General features: G+C 41.6%; 1 protein-coding gene across 50 annotated transcripts in view; it reads right to left on the reverse strand.

Moving 5' to 3' along the window:
* The window catches only part of lola (longitudinals lacking), a 133,505-nt gene extending 119,907 nt beyond the window's left edge, over positions 1-13,598 (reverse strand). For 48 of the 50 annotated variants that reach the window (XR_006262017.1, XM_043428440.1, XM_043428451.1 and 45 more), the window contains exons 1-6: positions 13,445-13,597; positions 9,782-9,976; positions 8,156-8,559; positions 7,767-8,013; positions 7,450-7,627; positions 5,526-5,660 (exon numbers count right to left, since the gene is read on the reverse strand). Coding sequence is in view for 48 of the 50 variants with exons in the window: in XM_043428440.1 (XP_043284375.1) it covers positions 5,526-5,660; positions 7,450-7,627; positions 7,767-8,013; positions 8,156-8,559; positions 9,782-9,955 (1,138 nt within the window). In the remaining 2 variants the exon portion in view is untranslated. Of the gene's footprint in view, positions 1-5,525; positions 5,661-6,123; positions 7,052-7,449; positions 7,628-7,766; positions 8,014-8,155; positions 8,560-9,781; positions 9,977-13,444 lie in introns of those variants that run through there. The other 2 variants (XR_006262016.1, XM_043428478.1) reach the window with 2 other exon arrangements.
* Positions 13,599-14,507: the final 909 nt, after the last annotated feature.

Raw genomic sequence — 14,507 nt, forward strand, 5'->3', positions numbered from 1 at the left:
TCAACCACAGAAAGAATATTCGCGAGTGATTCGACCCGAACGAGAAATGGCTCGTCCGTGTCGAACCAAAACTCTCGCGTCATCGATCCGCGGTGTATTTCGTCCACTGTTTAAACCAGCACGAATCTTCACATCTTCTTTGTTTCTAAACACTTTTGGGAATCAAAAACGTTCGCGCGTGTCGAGAAACACGCGCATTAAAACATATTGAAACATGTTGCGAGAGAAAGAAATAGAGATAGAGATAGAGATAGAGATAAAGAGAGAGAGAAAGATAACACATAATGGTATCATGGTAGAATAACGTACGATTGAATTCGATGAAATACGTAGAAATTACAGCATTGTGGTTGTTCGTTTACAATATCATGAATTTTAACCGCTACACACTATAATATATTACGAGAAATCAAAAGGCAACAAAAAAAAACAAACAAAAATACGCATAATAATATAACATTGAAGAAATATTATCGAAATATAATGACAAAGAAAACAAACATTATATCGTGACGACGACACGTTATATTTCGTAACATCATACGAAGTTTTCGTTATTTCGAAGTATTATCATAATATGAAATTATCGTTATTCTTTTATATTTTAATCTTTTCTTTTTCGTTTCTTTTTTTTCTGTCCTTTCTCGAATGAATAGGTATACATATTAAGAAACCATATGTATGCATAGTCGTATGGAATAATATCAAGTAGTTTTCTTATATATTTATACATATATATGTGTATCATCATATATATACATATAAAATATATTTGTGATTTGGGTTAATCAAACATTTTTGATGTATATGCGTTACGAACAAAGAAGCGAGTTATGTACACATGGGTTAGCCAAAAAAAAAGAAAAAAAAAGTAAGTAAGTAAACGATTGATATACGTGTGTGTCTCTGTATAAGTATACACGTCAAAATCTACGTGTTCATTGCTCGTGTACACACGCATATAAATATACGCAGACATACATATATTCGTTTATTCGAATGGTTTCGAGGGCACGCGCGTATTCACATGAAATTATAAATCGGGGAGGGGAGAAGAAGGGGAGACATGATACGTAAGAGAGAATTGAAATGAATGTTTCATTAGATTTAGCAGCTCTGTTTTTTACATTTTCGTACTTGCCTTCGTTTTTAATAGCTCACCCACCACCAACAACCCCGTTTGCATACTTTCAAAGACCCCTGTTGTGTGTCTATCACGACAGCATTTTGTATATAAATATATAGTATCTCATATCTTTATATACGCATGTATTTTATAACGTGCCCTTGCGAGACGCGCGTGCCTCTGTGAGTTAAGATATAATTACACTACCGAAGGAAGCGTGACCATGCAAGACGAAATACATATAAAAAGGTATTGAAAAATAAATAATAATAGTTGAAGAGAGTATTGAAAAAAAAAAAAAAAAAAAAAAAATAGTGAGAAAAAAAATCAAATAAAACGGCACAACGCAATGGATAAATATTCGTAATATCTCGTTCACACAATAATCTTTGTCAATTATACAAGTTTTTTTATGACTCTCGCCGCCAGGCGGAAGGGGTCATCATTGTCTGCTGAGCGAAAATCGAGAACGCCGCAACGTGTGGAGTCAATCAAATCACGATATTCATAATTTACTCGTTTTTCTATATGAACCAATGTGAAGCGGAGAATCTCAAGCACGGTCCCGCAAACCATATGAAATTGAGAGAAAACTAATCGGGGGGAGGGGGGTGTTAACAACCGTTAACTTTAAGGTTGCTTTTTTAGTGAAATGATTGATCATCCACGTGTTTTTTTCAGCGTACTACATTCGTTTCTGTATCAATTACTCGTATTTTTTTTTGTTTTTGTGTGAACAGATATATATGAGCATTGCGTGTGATCCCTCATTACGTTTTCGTCACGATTATATCCAAGAGTATCCTCCTTTTTGTTTCGTTTTTTTTTTCTTTTTCACTACTGATGACGTATACACACACGTATGCAAAAATAGGTGTGCGTATATATATTTATATATATATATATTGAAATGAATATGTATCGACTACCAACATAGAAAAATAACACGAACACGACTACGAGGGTGGATTTGGGGGTTCGAGGGTTGATTTTCATATAAGATTTTTGTTTACTCTGTACGCGGATATTCGGGGAGGAAGCAAAGCTCGTGGTACGAACGAGGCGGACTTTTCGACGGAGTTTCGAAGAAAAACCCGCCTTTTTCGACGCCGAACTTTCCTCACGAAGAATGTTGAGAAAAAAAAAAAAAATCACGTAAAATCAAAATTTTTCGATTTATCGCCAAACTACTCGCAACACGCAACGTGGCGCAATATATATTTGCTATTTGAATACGTAAAAATCATTTTCGCTGTTTCGCCTTCGTGAAATTCGTGTCAGTTCCTCGACACCATTGAATAGTGAGATGAAATAATAACGATTTTGTAATCGTAAGAAAAGTCATTGATGGAAAAAAAAGATTCGAAAAACCACTCTGTGTGTGATTAGAATACGCGGGCAAGTTTCTCGAATTCTCGTTAGCAAAATTCGATTCAAGGTAACATCAAGTCTCTGATGGTGATAACGAAACGACCTTCGCCATCAATGCGAGCGAGCACACGTCTTTATTTCCATTGGACATATACATTAGTCTCGTTTTCTTCAATTATTCGTGTTAAAACGCGAACGAAGGCGATGAATAATCATCGAATTTGAGTGGAACGTCGAGATGAGTAAAAATATAAAAGTCGAGATCCTGGGATCGCGGAAGGAGAAAATCCACTCGATAAAGAGCTCAGGTATTTTCAATGCGTCGCGTATAAAATTGGAATTTCTCTAAACGTGTGGGTGCGTGTGTGTGTATGTGTAAACGAGCACAAATTTACCGATGTGAATGGAAAGTGCGAACGATAAATATCGGCGCGTTTAATGCCTCTGGAGAAATCTCCCAACGAATGTCAGTTCTCGGGGAATAGAGCAAAGAAATTTGCAATTTCACTTTCACAGGATGGAAGCTTCGACGATATAAGAGATGAAATAAGGAAAGACAACGTCGTTGGACAAAAGTAGAGAATGATTCGAGAAAAATGAAGGTACAGGAGATAATTATTATTTTCGATCAAACTTTCTCTCCCATTCCAATGGAATCTCACGTATCTGTGTACGTACGTGGGCTAAATTGTAATAGACGGTGTATTAAAAATTTGATCGCATATCCCGCTAGCATTGACGCAGAGGTCGTCTCCTCTCTCTCCGAATTACCTTGTTTTTATTCCCACGTTGGATCGTCCCGTATCGGCGATCGCCTAAATTCTTCGTTTTCTCAAACACGCTAACATGTCTTCTCTCGAGTGAAAACTATACGCGTGATATTTTTTCGTTCTTCGACGAGGATAAGGACAAGTTTGCGAACACCTGCCGATTGCGGACCGCAATAGTTGCCCGAGAAATTAGCAGGTGAAACGTATCAGCTCTGCTTTTTTATCAAAGTCGTATACGTATATTGAGAAAAAATATAACGATCTAGTACTCATTTCGCCGTATGATAATGGAGCTCGTGAAAAAGTAGGATTATCGAGAGATAGAGAGAGAGAGAGAGAGCAAGAGAGAGAAATGATAACAAATTGCGCAACCGTGTAAAAACGTATCGCGTAAAACGGTTGAGCGGAGAAGGCGACGACGGAGAGAGAGTTCATCGGCCTCTAGAGCTCTGGATCCCGATGCCACGTCGTCGCGCGTTCGTTTTATAATCTGGGTCACCGGTGCGGCAGCAGATTTTCTCTTATCGAATGCTGATTCGTCTTTTTTCCGTCTCTCTTTTTCGAATATATGCGAGAGTCAATCCCTAAAATTCCATTCCTCCGGCTTCACCGAGGCCTTTTCGTCCTCAATCGAAATCGTTTCCGCGTCGAAAAGTACCGTTGTATTTCGAAAAGTTTGATCGTATCTTGGTGCGCGGGGGTTTTGATTTATTCGAGAAGGAGAATCGTTGCTGTCGCGTCTCTCGTTCCATTTTTTTTTTTTTTATGACAGGCACAAGCTATTACTACTTTATCACATACATAGCCCGTATGAAGCTCAAGGCCAATGGGCTATTCTCATTTTTATTATATCTCGTTTTTCCTCTCTGCGTGGAAACGCGATCCCCGCCGAAATTCCACGCATGCACAGCAGGAGCAGCGATGATGAAACGCAAATGTTTCGAAACGCGCGCTACGAAAACTCACATACTACCGAGGAGTTGCTCGTTCTTTTCTTGGTTTGCGTTCTTCTCGACGCGAGCAGGGACGAGCGTCGCGTATGGTCAGAGTCTGAATAACCCGCGATTCGTGAGTCATACGAGTGTAAGAAAGATTGCTGTCATAAATTACGAGACGTTATCCCCGTAGCCTCGCGCTGTAAAGGTACCGAAAATGGAAGAAAAACGCGATTTTTTTCACTCCGATGTGCTTCCCCGACGATCGTTCGTGCCTCCGCGCGTTTTCCTTACGCAGGAGAGAGAGAAAGAGAGAGAGAGAGAGAGAGAGGCAGAGAATACGCGTTGCGAGACTCATATACGAACGAAATGATAGATAAAACAAAAAAAAATGGCTCGAAAAGATCCAAGTTACGAATTGATTGAAAAAAAGAAGAAAAAAAAACACGACATTAGTTTCGAGTCGTTTTCGCCTTCGCTCGCATCGCGTTATCTCCTCGAGGATGAAAAAAATATATTTTCATATATTATATGTCAATGAATGGGTCAACAAAATGAGTATCGACGCATGTTTGAACAATAAAATCCATAAGACTCTACTCCATAAGCCTCTGCGTTCTGTACTTTGTATTGCATTTTTCTAAATTTCTATATTTTCAGAGACTGTGCTACTCTTGAACGTACCGAGAGATCTTTCATATCGTCTCAAATTGCGCCACGTTGTTTGTCAGCGCTCAGATTCTCAATTGTTTATTCGCAATATAGAGGCCTAGACCCGCCTGCGCAATTGGCACTTGACAATCCAAGGTCAAATTTCAATGATCGATACGACCTGGATCAATTGCAAGAATTTTGAAAAGTCAAACTTCAACGACGGTGCAACGAGAGCACGCCTGTATCAAATGAGTGTTACATTTGCTGTTATATATTTTTGTTTTCCTCTTATTCAAATATTATTTATTCGTAGCATTGGTTTTTTCGTCTAAACGTTCGAGTAAATTGAATTTTTTTCACACACTCATCGGATTAAAGGCGCGGCGAGAAAAACATGATTAATTCAATAACGAGCCCGATGATCCGAGTTTTTTTTGTCACCACTTTCGTTTACCTTTTTCCGAGCGTCTCATTATTTTATTTTTTTTTCACGCAATTATTATTGTGAACGTTCGCTCGATAGCGCTTTCGAAACGAATGTTGAGATAAGGATGGTTGAAAGAGCAGTGACCGCGATTTGACTTTGATACTCGAAGGAGAACTAATTTCGCGAGTGCCTATTGTTTCGGGGGGCCATAGGCGGTTGATGATTGACGAGGATGAGCCTACCTTGAGAGTCGCGATGGGCCTGAGCGGCCTCCTGGGCAGCAAGAAACACCTCATCCGTGGCTCCCGGAGCGCCAGCGACCGACCCAACGCCGCCAGCGTTACTTCGGTCTCCGGTAACGTGCCACGCTGCGAGACCTGATCGTTGTCATTGCGTTGCAAAAAAGCCAAAACAGAGAAACACAACCGTGCTCGTATGAGTAAAAGAATCCCAGGGCAACACTTTTCTTTTTTAATAAAAAAGAAGAAAATACAAAAAAACGAAAAATATTGACGAAAAGAGTTTTACCGGAACATTGTATCGAACCGTTTCCACACTGAAGGGTCAGTTAAATATAGGACCGGTCAGTAGGATTATTGCTCGAATTTTTTCTACCAACGAGCGAAAGATAGAAAGCAATTAAGAGCCAACTTCTATTAGGCGTTGGTGAAAATACCAAGTTGAAATGATGCGGGGGTGTATTCAAAATTGATTGAAGAAAAACAAAAACAAAGAGCTCAAAATACTTGAAATAACGCGAAAACGATAGTTTCGGGTGTAGAAACGTTAATCGGTGCGGTTGTTATTAGTTTCTCCTGTTCCCAAATGAAAAATCTCGAGTCAGGGAGCAAAAAGCAAAAAAAAAAGAGTTTATTACTTCGAGACAATTATCGAGAGTTGACAATATTTTTGTATAATCTAGATGCAAGACGTTTCGAGTAACGACACGAGATATCCACAAACACCCGCGGCCTCTCCATCTTGTGTGTTTCTTCCTACCAACTAATGTTAAACACAGCCTATATTTTATTCAGATTTGATCGTGACACTTGTTTATTGGGGATTTTAAGCAGCCGATGCATACTGTGAATCGGCTATTGAGGTTTTCTTATGTCACCGAAAACGGAAATAATCGTAGCAAAAAAGAATTTTAAGCTCAACGAGGATCCGAAACAAATGAATTTTTGACGAAGCTCGGGCGATAAATTATTACATTTTTCGATGATTTCCGAACGGCCAAAATAACAAGATTACAGACATATGTAAAATGAATATAAATCAATCTCTTGCCGGTGAATTATTGTTATTGAATGTTCTATCTCGCAGTGCGAATGAATCTGTATAATTGTTGGAAGAATTATTCGAGACAACGAGAAGATTCAAGACTGTCTATGAGGCACGAGGGTCGCCGCCGGTTGTCTCCAACGACGTCTGACGACGTTCAATTTTTTCAAATAAAACTGAAGGGTCGATCGATTAATACCATACATCTCGGATGCGTGGGTTGTACTAACGCCCTGTTGCAATATCGCTTCCAGTGACATTTTAACCGAGTCTAAGCTATATTTGCGTCCCTGTTTGTTGGCCAACGATTTGAGCAACGCGCCTACGTCAACGTCCGGACGTGGACGTCTCGTGTTTGACGATTTTTTATTATAATCGAGGAAATGAGATGACCATCGTGCGTCACCACCATCGCCAACAACGGTACCAGCGGCAATCGTATTACCGGATCTCGTACCGCGTAACCGCGAGATCGCCCCCCCACCTGCAACGAGGAAACCCAAGCTCTAATGTCCGACAGAAGAACACGCGACCCGTTTTAAATCGAAGAAAAAAATATGCAGGACAAGAGAAGAAGATCTCGATAAGAATTTTATCGTTATGGGGAAGAGATAGAATTTGCGTATAAAATATGAGCAGACCCGTGTTAGTAGTAGCAACCCCGAGCGTATCGGAGGGAGAGCGATCGTTATCCCGCGGTGAGATTTTGTTCGAATATTTAATCTCGTGTTTGGGATTTTAATCCAAATGTCATAATAATCCAAATTAAAAAGTTCTGTTTGTGGTCACGAGCAAACGCGGCTGTATATAGTTTTGAACCGAAAACAAACGGAGGTATGAAAGAAGAATGAAAAATTTGGAGAAACGAAAAACTTTTCTTACCGGGATGCTGAGAGGGATCGTGGGACGGGCCGGCTCTGTTGTTGTCTTGTTCCATTTCGTTGAGGTCGTTCATGTCATCATCGAACGTCAAGTCTTCGACGCTCTCCTCTTTATCCTCCAGGTACTCGGACTTTGGCTCGATCAAGCTTTCGGTAGGCTCAGGTTTTTCGAGTGGTAACTGCGTTTTTCAAGAATAAAAAAGAAAAAGCGTGGACCCGTTAATTAGTTTTCTTAGCGCGATATCGTACTTTGAATATATTTTTAATAAACAAAAAATCTTCCAAATGTGAAAAATTAATGGGATTGAAAAAACTCACTTGTAACGTTTCTTCGGCGGGTTTGGTCAGCTGTTGCATAAGCGCCGATCTGCCGAGAGGGTCGGCCTGATCGGTATGAGTCTTTTCATCAGCAATTGGAGTAATACCGAATAAAGGTACGCTGCTCGTTTGTTGTGGCATATCACTCGAATTCGACGCATCATGATTTTCGATTGAATTGTCATCGCCGACGCTTCTTCTTCTGAACCTTTTTCTTTTCCTTGAAGTCGGACTTTGCGAGCCTTCCCTATTGAACAAACGAGCAAAAACAAGGTTCATTCGAGGCGCGATCGTCATATTATGACACAGATACTTGACAAAATTCCTATGTGCCGAAATTTTAATATACAAGTATTCATGAAAATTTAAAAAATTTTCATGTTTCTAACCTGGAGGAGAGCCCCTTGGGTAGTTGTTGGGGACTTGCAGAGTCTTCAGGTAAGTCACCAACGGAGCTCTGTGCCATACTCTGCCTAGGAACTTTATTGTTCTTTTCTATTGTGAGACCGGAAGACGCGTGTGGAATGTCCAACGACGGTGCCGTAGGCTGTGTTACGACTTTTTGTTGTTGCCTCGATGAGTCTGTTTTGCTGCCGTTATTGCCGCCCGTTTTACTCTCCGAGAGACCTTTTATTTGCAATGACTCGGCGGCTTTTAGGAGTGCTGCCAATTGGTCTTGGGAGATATTTACTTCTCCCCTGTACATGTAGTCCATCATGGCTTTCAGTTCTTTAAACTTAACGTCCTTTAATATAAAGACAGGGTGCTTGTCATAGTGTTCGCTGAGGAGGCCCTGTAAGTTCAAGCAAACCCAAACACAAATTGTACATGAGTATCATGTGGAAATTTCGTGTGTACTTTTTTTCATAGAAAGGATCGAGGAAAAGATTAAGGATGAGAAATATATATATAAAAAAAAAAAACGCGAAACCATAATAGTCGCCTTTTCACTGAAAGAGAGAATAAATTACGAATTTGTAGTTATCTCGATGACCGACTCACAACGAACAAGATTCGTTTTTTTTTTTTCAATTTGACGACTTCAAAACTACAATAACAATTGAGAGGGGGAAAAAGAAACAAAAATATTGATTTTTATGATTCGTTGACAAAATTAATTCATACTCGCATACGGAAATAGAAAGTAGAATTGAATTCTAATAAAATCCGTCATTTTTTCAACAAGATTTTTTTCCATTTTATAACTTTGGTTAATCTTGGCTCCCGGAAACATCGCCGCAATGTGTACAATTGAAGACGAAACACGGTGCATGAAAGATTCAAGCGGATATGAAAAAAAAAAAAATAAAGAAAAATTGGCAATCGATTCGATGGATATATATCACACGAGCGGTGGAAATGAGAACACCCCTCCCGTGTACGCCCTCTGCCGTACAGGCGAAAATCCCAGGGCACTCATGCCCTGGAAATCGGCCATCTTGCTTTCCCTGTATTGATTCAGGGGGAGCTCATACCGTCGCGGCCATTCTCCCCCCTCTCTCGTCGTCCGGCTAACCGAACGACGAGTCTCTCTCTCTCTTTCTCTCGCAGACTGCCATCTTGTTTCGGCGTGAGCCTTTTCTCTTTCACAAGCGTGCGCTAGCTCTCTTGCTCTCTATTCGGTATTGATCTAACTCTCTTACCCAAACGCCTGTACCAAAAAGGAAAAGCGAGAAGAGAGAAAACTGCGCCGGTAGCGTATTTCCCCGCTGTCTCGGTAAATTTTCACATCGAAATATGTTCTCAGCATATTTATCCTTCGAAATAAACTACCAACTTTTTTTCCATCTTTCACTACGAAGATTTATAAAGATTCTTCAAGATCTAGAAAAATTGTAACGAGAAAAAAGCTCGGTGCAACGAAAATGAATAATAATTCGTAATTTACTCTCATCAAGCAAGCCCGTGTATATCTTTATATTAATGAAGCATAAAAGTAGAAATTGGAGAGAATCGAAAGGGGCGAAAAAAGGGATCGAGTGGGGAGAAGGATGAGCGAGAGAAAAGAAACTTACCTCAAAGTACGGACTGCACGCGGAGAGGACCACTTTGTGGGCCTTTAGATACTTCCCCTCCGCTGCCAGGGTGCAGTCGACCAACGTGCCGCTCTCTAGGAGTGTGTCGAAGTTTTGTATGAGCGTGCTCTGATGATTGTTCCACCTTAGGCAGAACTGCTGGTCGTCCTCCATCTTTTATTCGTTCCCTCGTTTCTGTTGTTTGTTCGTAAAAAAGAGTTCACGTGAATGACGATCGAACGAAGAGAACCCAAGGAAAAAGAGAACGGAGGAACAAGAAAAACGAAATCGTTTGGTCGAGGGTTCGTCGAAGACACGCGTTAATTAGATATTATCTTCGTCTGCTTCGTCGTTTGATTAATTTATACATTCTGGGCGACGGTGGCGTGGATTTGTGTTACAAAGTTTGTATTCGGTCTTATAAAATAATTTCTTGAGAAAAATCGCGCTTTCTCCCTCCCAGTTTTTTTTTAGTTGAGATCACTTCATTTCCATTAGCGATTGAATTTACATTGAGCGATTGTTAATGGAGACTGAGAACCGTGAAGAAAAAAAAAAAAAGTTGGTCGAATCTCCGTTGCGATTGTTTCGCACTCGTTTGTCTCTCCGACGGGTATTTCGTCCGTTGTTTATTACGTGAAAAAGCCTGTCGACGACCGGGAGAAGCTTCCAAAATGGCTGTATGATGCAAACCGCGTCGGAGATGGTCTGGCCTTTTTCCTTTGTGCGTGTCGTCCTAACGGTACAAAATCTCGAGGCCTCTCTGTGGCGTCTCTTGGTAATAACGCGGTGGGGATGATGCGGGAGGACGCGAAAGCACCGCGCATGCGCACAACGAACCGAAATGGTTACTCGCCGAGGACCTCCCGAGAGAGGTGAAGAGAGACGGATAAAAAAAACGTACATAGAGAAGAGGTTTCTGCGCAAGTTCGTTGCGCACTCATCGAGGAGAAACTCGGCGGAACCCTGCAGGGGCGGCTACCAAATTCCCTCAGGCCCGCCGCCACCGCGTTTCTTTTTTCATCATTTTTTATTCGATTATATTAAATGACACCGAATTCCATGCGCCATATTTACTCAGCCACGAGACGTTCATCCCGAATTCAAAATTATATTCCAAGAGACAAATCATAATTATACGCATTCGTGAACCCTTCATCTATTTTTACCATTAGATTCAAAAGTCTTGGCGATTGAATTTTCGTCAAAATCGTATTTTAATGACATCAAGTTGCTGAATGCACAATCGAAACGTTTCATTTTTTTTTCATCGTGCGCGATCGAGCTTTAAAAATCAAATCAAATTCAAGTCAAATGCTTAAGAGTCCCGATGAAGAAAAAAAAATAAAACTATCGAAAGACGGGCCGAGTTAAAAATGAATAATGGCATCTAGCGATATATAGAACAAGGTATATGATGTACAGAGGGGGAATGATCGATCGAACGACGAGAACACGCGCAAACGCGCAAAGATTGATCACGTTTGCGTCAAGGGTGGTGCGAGTGGGTTATGGTTTACGATGCTGGCCCGCTAAAATAATCGAGGAGAGTTGAAGATTTTCGTTCGATTACCGCGATACGAGATACCAAATGAGAGATTGATAAAATTGCATAAGCAATTGGCAGATCGCGTTACAAAACCTCGCAATTTCGATGGAAGAAAAAACTATCAGTTTCTTTCGGTTTTATGCTCCCTCCTCCCCCCCCCCCCCCCGCCCCACTCTCACCGCCATTTCGTCGCACTTCTTTAACCGCTCTCTTTTGTCCATTAGAGTTTTAGCCGACGCGTATTCTCGTTGCCCCACCCGAAAGACAAGAACTCGACAGATGCCTGTTGTTTTCTCTCTCTCTCTCTCTCTTTTCCCCTTTTCGCCCCGACCGCCGCCCGACCAGCTCTTAACCGGTCGCAACATGAACGACTGGAAACCGCGACATCGGGGGCACTAAACATGGCGGATAATCGAGTCCCGCCCGGACAAGATGGCGAAAATTTACGACGAAAATTTCTAATCGCGAACACCGCCGCCCGACGCGAGACGCGACAAATCGATTCGAGCGATACAAGAACGGAGGGGCAACCAAGTTCAAGAAAAAAAAAAACATTTTATAAAAAATTTCTCCCATGAAAAGGTCGTCCGGACTAATAATATGGGATCGCAAACGTCCACTTTCACCGGGAAAAACCTCAATTTCCTAGTATCATTAGTTTCGATTATTTACCTATCGAGTAAGAATCAAAATGCATATGTGGCCGCGAACGGAGAGAAAAACGGCTAAACCCGGCGGACGAATCTATCGAGGACAACGTGCATGCGAAAATTGTTTGCAAATTTCAGTAATCATGATCGTGACACTCACCTAATATATGGTGTAGTACAAAAAAACACGAATGTTAATATCACAGTTTCGGAATATCGACGCAAAACTTTTTCAATTATTTTCAACGCGAAATTACTTGGTAAAAAAAAAACAAAAAAAAACACTGAATAACCGTTGGCGTCTTGCAAGTGCTGAGGGGGGAAAAAAGTCTCAGTTGCCTGCCACACGGCGTGTGCGCCTCGAGCGCTGCCCACTTCGACAATGGCGCGATGCCGCGCTGCTGCGTTGCGCGTGAACGAGCAACGCCCGAAGCTTGCCGTTAGAGAGCGCGCGAGCAGCGTCGGATCTCCCCGGAAAAGAGGCCAACGTAAGGGGGGAAAAAAAACCAACTGAAACTCTGAACTAGCATAAGCTTCGTGCACTGGAATAAGTTCAATTTTTTTTTTTATTCATCGCACGGTTTTTTTCAACGAGCGTTGAAACGACATTTTTGTCGTGAAATGAAGGAAAATATAGAAAAAAAAAAAAAAAAAACAAGGCTGCAAATTGCCGGGTGTAGAAATTCAAGTGTTCGCTAAACGATAAATGGGCTTGTTCGCAACAAATTATTGGAAATTGTGAGTTTCCAAAAGAAAACGCGAACAACAAATCATCTTGATATACCGATTAAATATGCAAAACAAAATAAAAACCGTTACATTTTTATTTTGCGTTTTGAGAAGGGAAAAAAACCCGATAAATTCGAACAGGCAGAAATTGTAATGTGGAAATTATGATCAGCTCTATTGGGAGCAACAAGCACGAATATAAAAGTGACTCGTACGCGAAAGAAACGAATCGACGTTTCAACGTATAATAGGTTTTTTTCAAAGGAGACTCAAATAAAAATCCTGTTGTTACACGTTGCATTATCCTAAGAGTCGGAGGACACGTAAAGAATGGCCGACGTTCCGGGCACGTTGAGAAACAAAATGGCGACCACATGTCGAAAAAGCTCGATCTCAACAAACGATACGATAAATACGGACACGATAGTGTGCTTTGACGCGACAAATTCAAGCAAAGAATAAAAAAAGTTATCAATAGATGGTAGTATTTGCGTTTATTTGAAGAAAAGTTCACTATATTGCGGGAAGCCTCACTGAATCGCGAAAATGGCGGAAGAGAGGGGAGGGGACGCTGCGCTTCGCGGACCTCATTTACGACCTCAATTTTGCACACAAACTTTGTAACCACTTCCTACACACTATAGCCCGGATTTCGTAATAAATTAAAAAATTTGAAAAAAGTATTAAATTATAAATAAATAGATGTTGCGTATGTCTGTTAATTTCGGTACTCACCTACCTTGGCACAGTCTAAATATCACAAGAGGAAAATTCTTAAAGGAAAAACTACGCGTCCGGCTGGTCCGGTCCTCGGCGTGCACTATCCGAGCGTCGTGGATTCTTTTTACACAATGGCCGTAAAGCTACGCGTTAACGATCGTCGAGCCTGTGGCCAGCTTATGCCGGGATGAACGGAAACCGTGTACCTCTCGTGGGGGGAGACGCGGCGCAGTAGACGATAAACAGGTCAGCGCGCAGCTCGATGCGAAAGAGTAGGGATAAAAGCTGAGGAGGCGGCAAAGGTGGCAGCAGGCAGGCAGCGGCTTGCTTCAGGGGCGGCTTCGATCGAGGGGTGGCCCCGCTTCATCACTTTTTGTTTGTTTCAATAACCAATAAATATAAAGCATGTTAATCGAAAATAATCAGTTTCGTTATGAATAAAATTTTTTATAATTAAATAAAAAATAATTGATTCCGTTGCGGTTGTTTTTTTTATTGATATATATAGACAACATTTATTCTCATGAAATACGGCCCTGTAAAGTGATCGCATCGCTCTCGCGTTGCGAAAAGCCTCTACCTCCGAATTCTCCTCGAAAGATGGAGACGCCTATACGTTAGAGCACGCGCACACACACACCGTTGAAGCAGCGTCGGATGAGATGGCGGGGAAAATGGTTGGTTTCCGTTCTCTTGGTCGTTCACCGCGTAGCAGCACAGCCGACGGGAGCGACGAGAGGGAAGCATTCGGGAGAAGTGGAAATTCGTTGGGGAGGGAAACGGAGAGTCAGAGATAAAGAGAGAGAGAGAGAGAGAGAGAAAGAGAAAGCTTCAAGGAAGAATCGTAGTCCACAACAAAATCGCTTAATCGCTTTGCGCCACCGTCCGCAAACGCTACGGTGTGCCCGCCCCTCTCCTCTTCTTCTTCTCTTCTTCTTCTTCTTCTTCACCTTCTTCTACTTCTTCTTCTTCTTTTCGAAACACACATACGGACAAAACGCCGCTGCCATCACCGCCGCCGCCGCCGCTGCTGCCGCCGTCGCCGTCACCGCTACCGCTTGCGCCGCGCCAACAGAGA

The sequence above is a fragment of the Venturia canescens genome, chromosome 9 (assembly GCF_019457755.1).
Source record: "Venturia canescens isolate UGA chromosome 9, ASM1945775v1, whole genome shotgun sequence".
NCBI lineage: Eukaryota > Metazoa > Arthropoda > Insecta > Hymenoptera > Ichneumonidae > Venturia > Venturia canescens.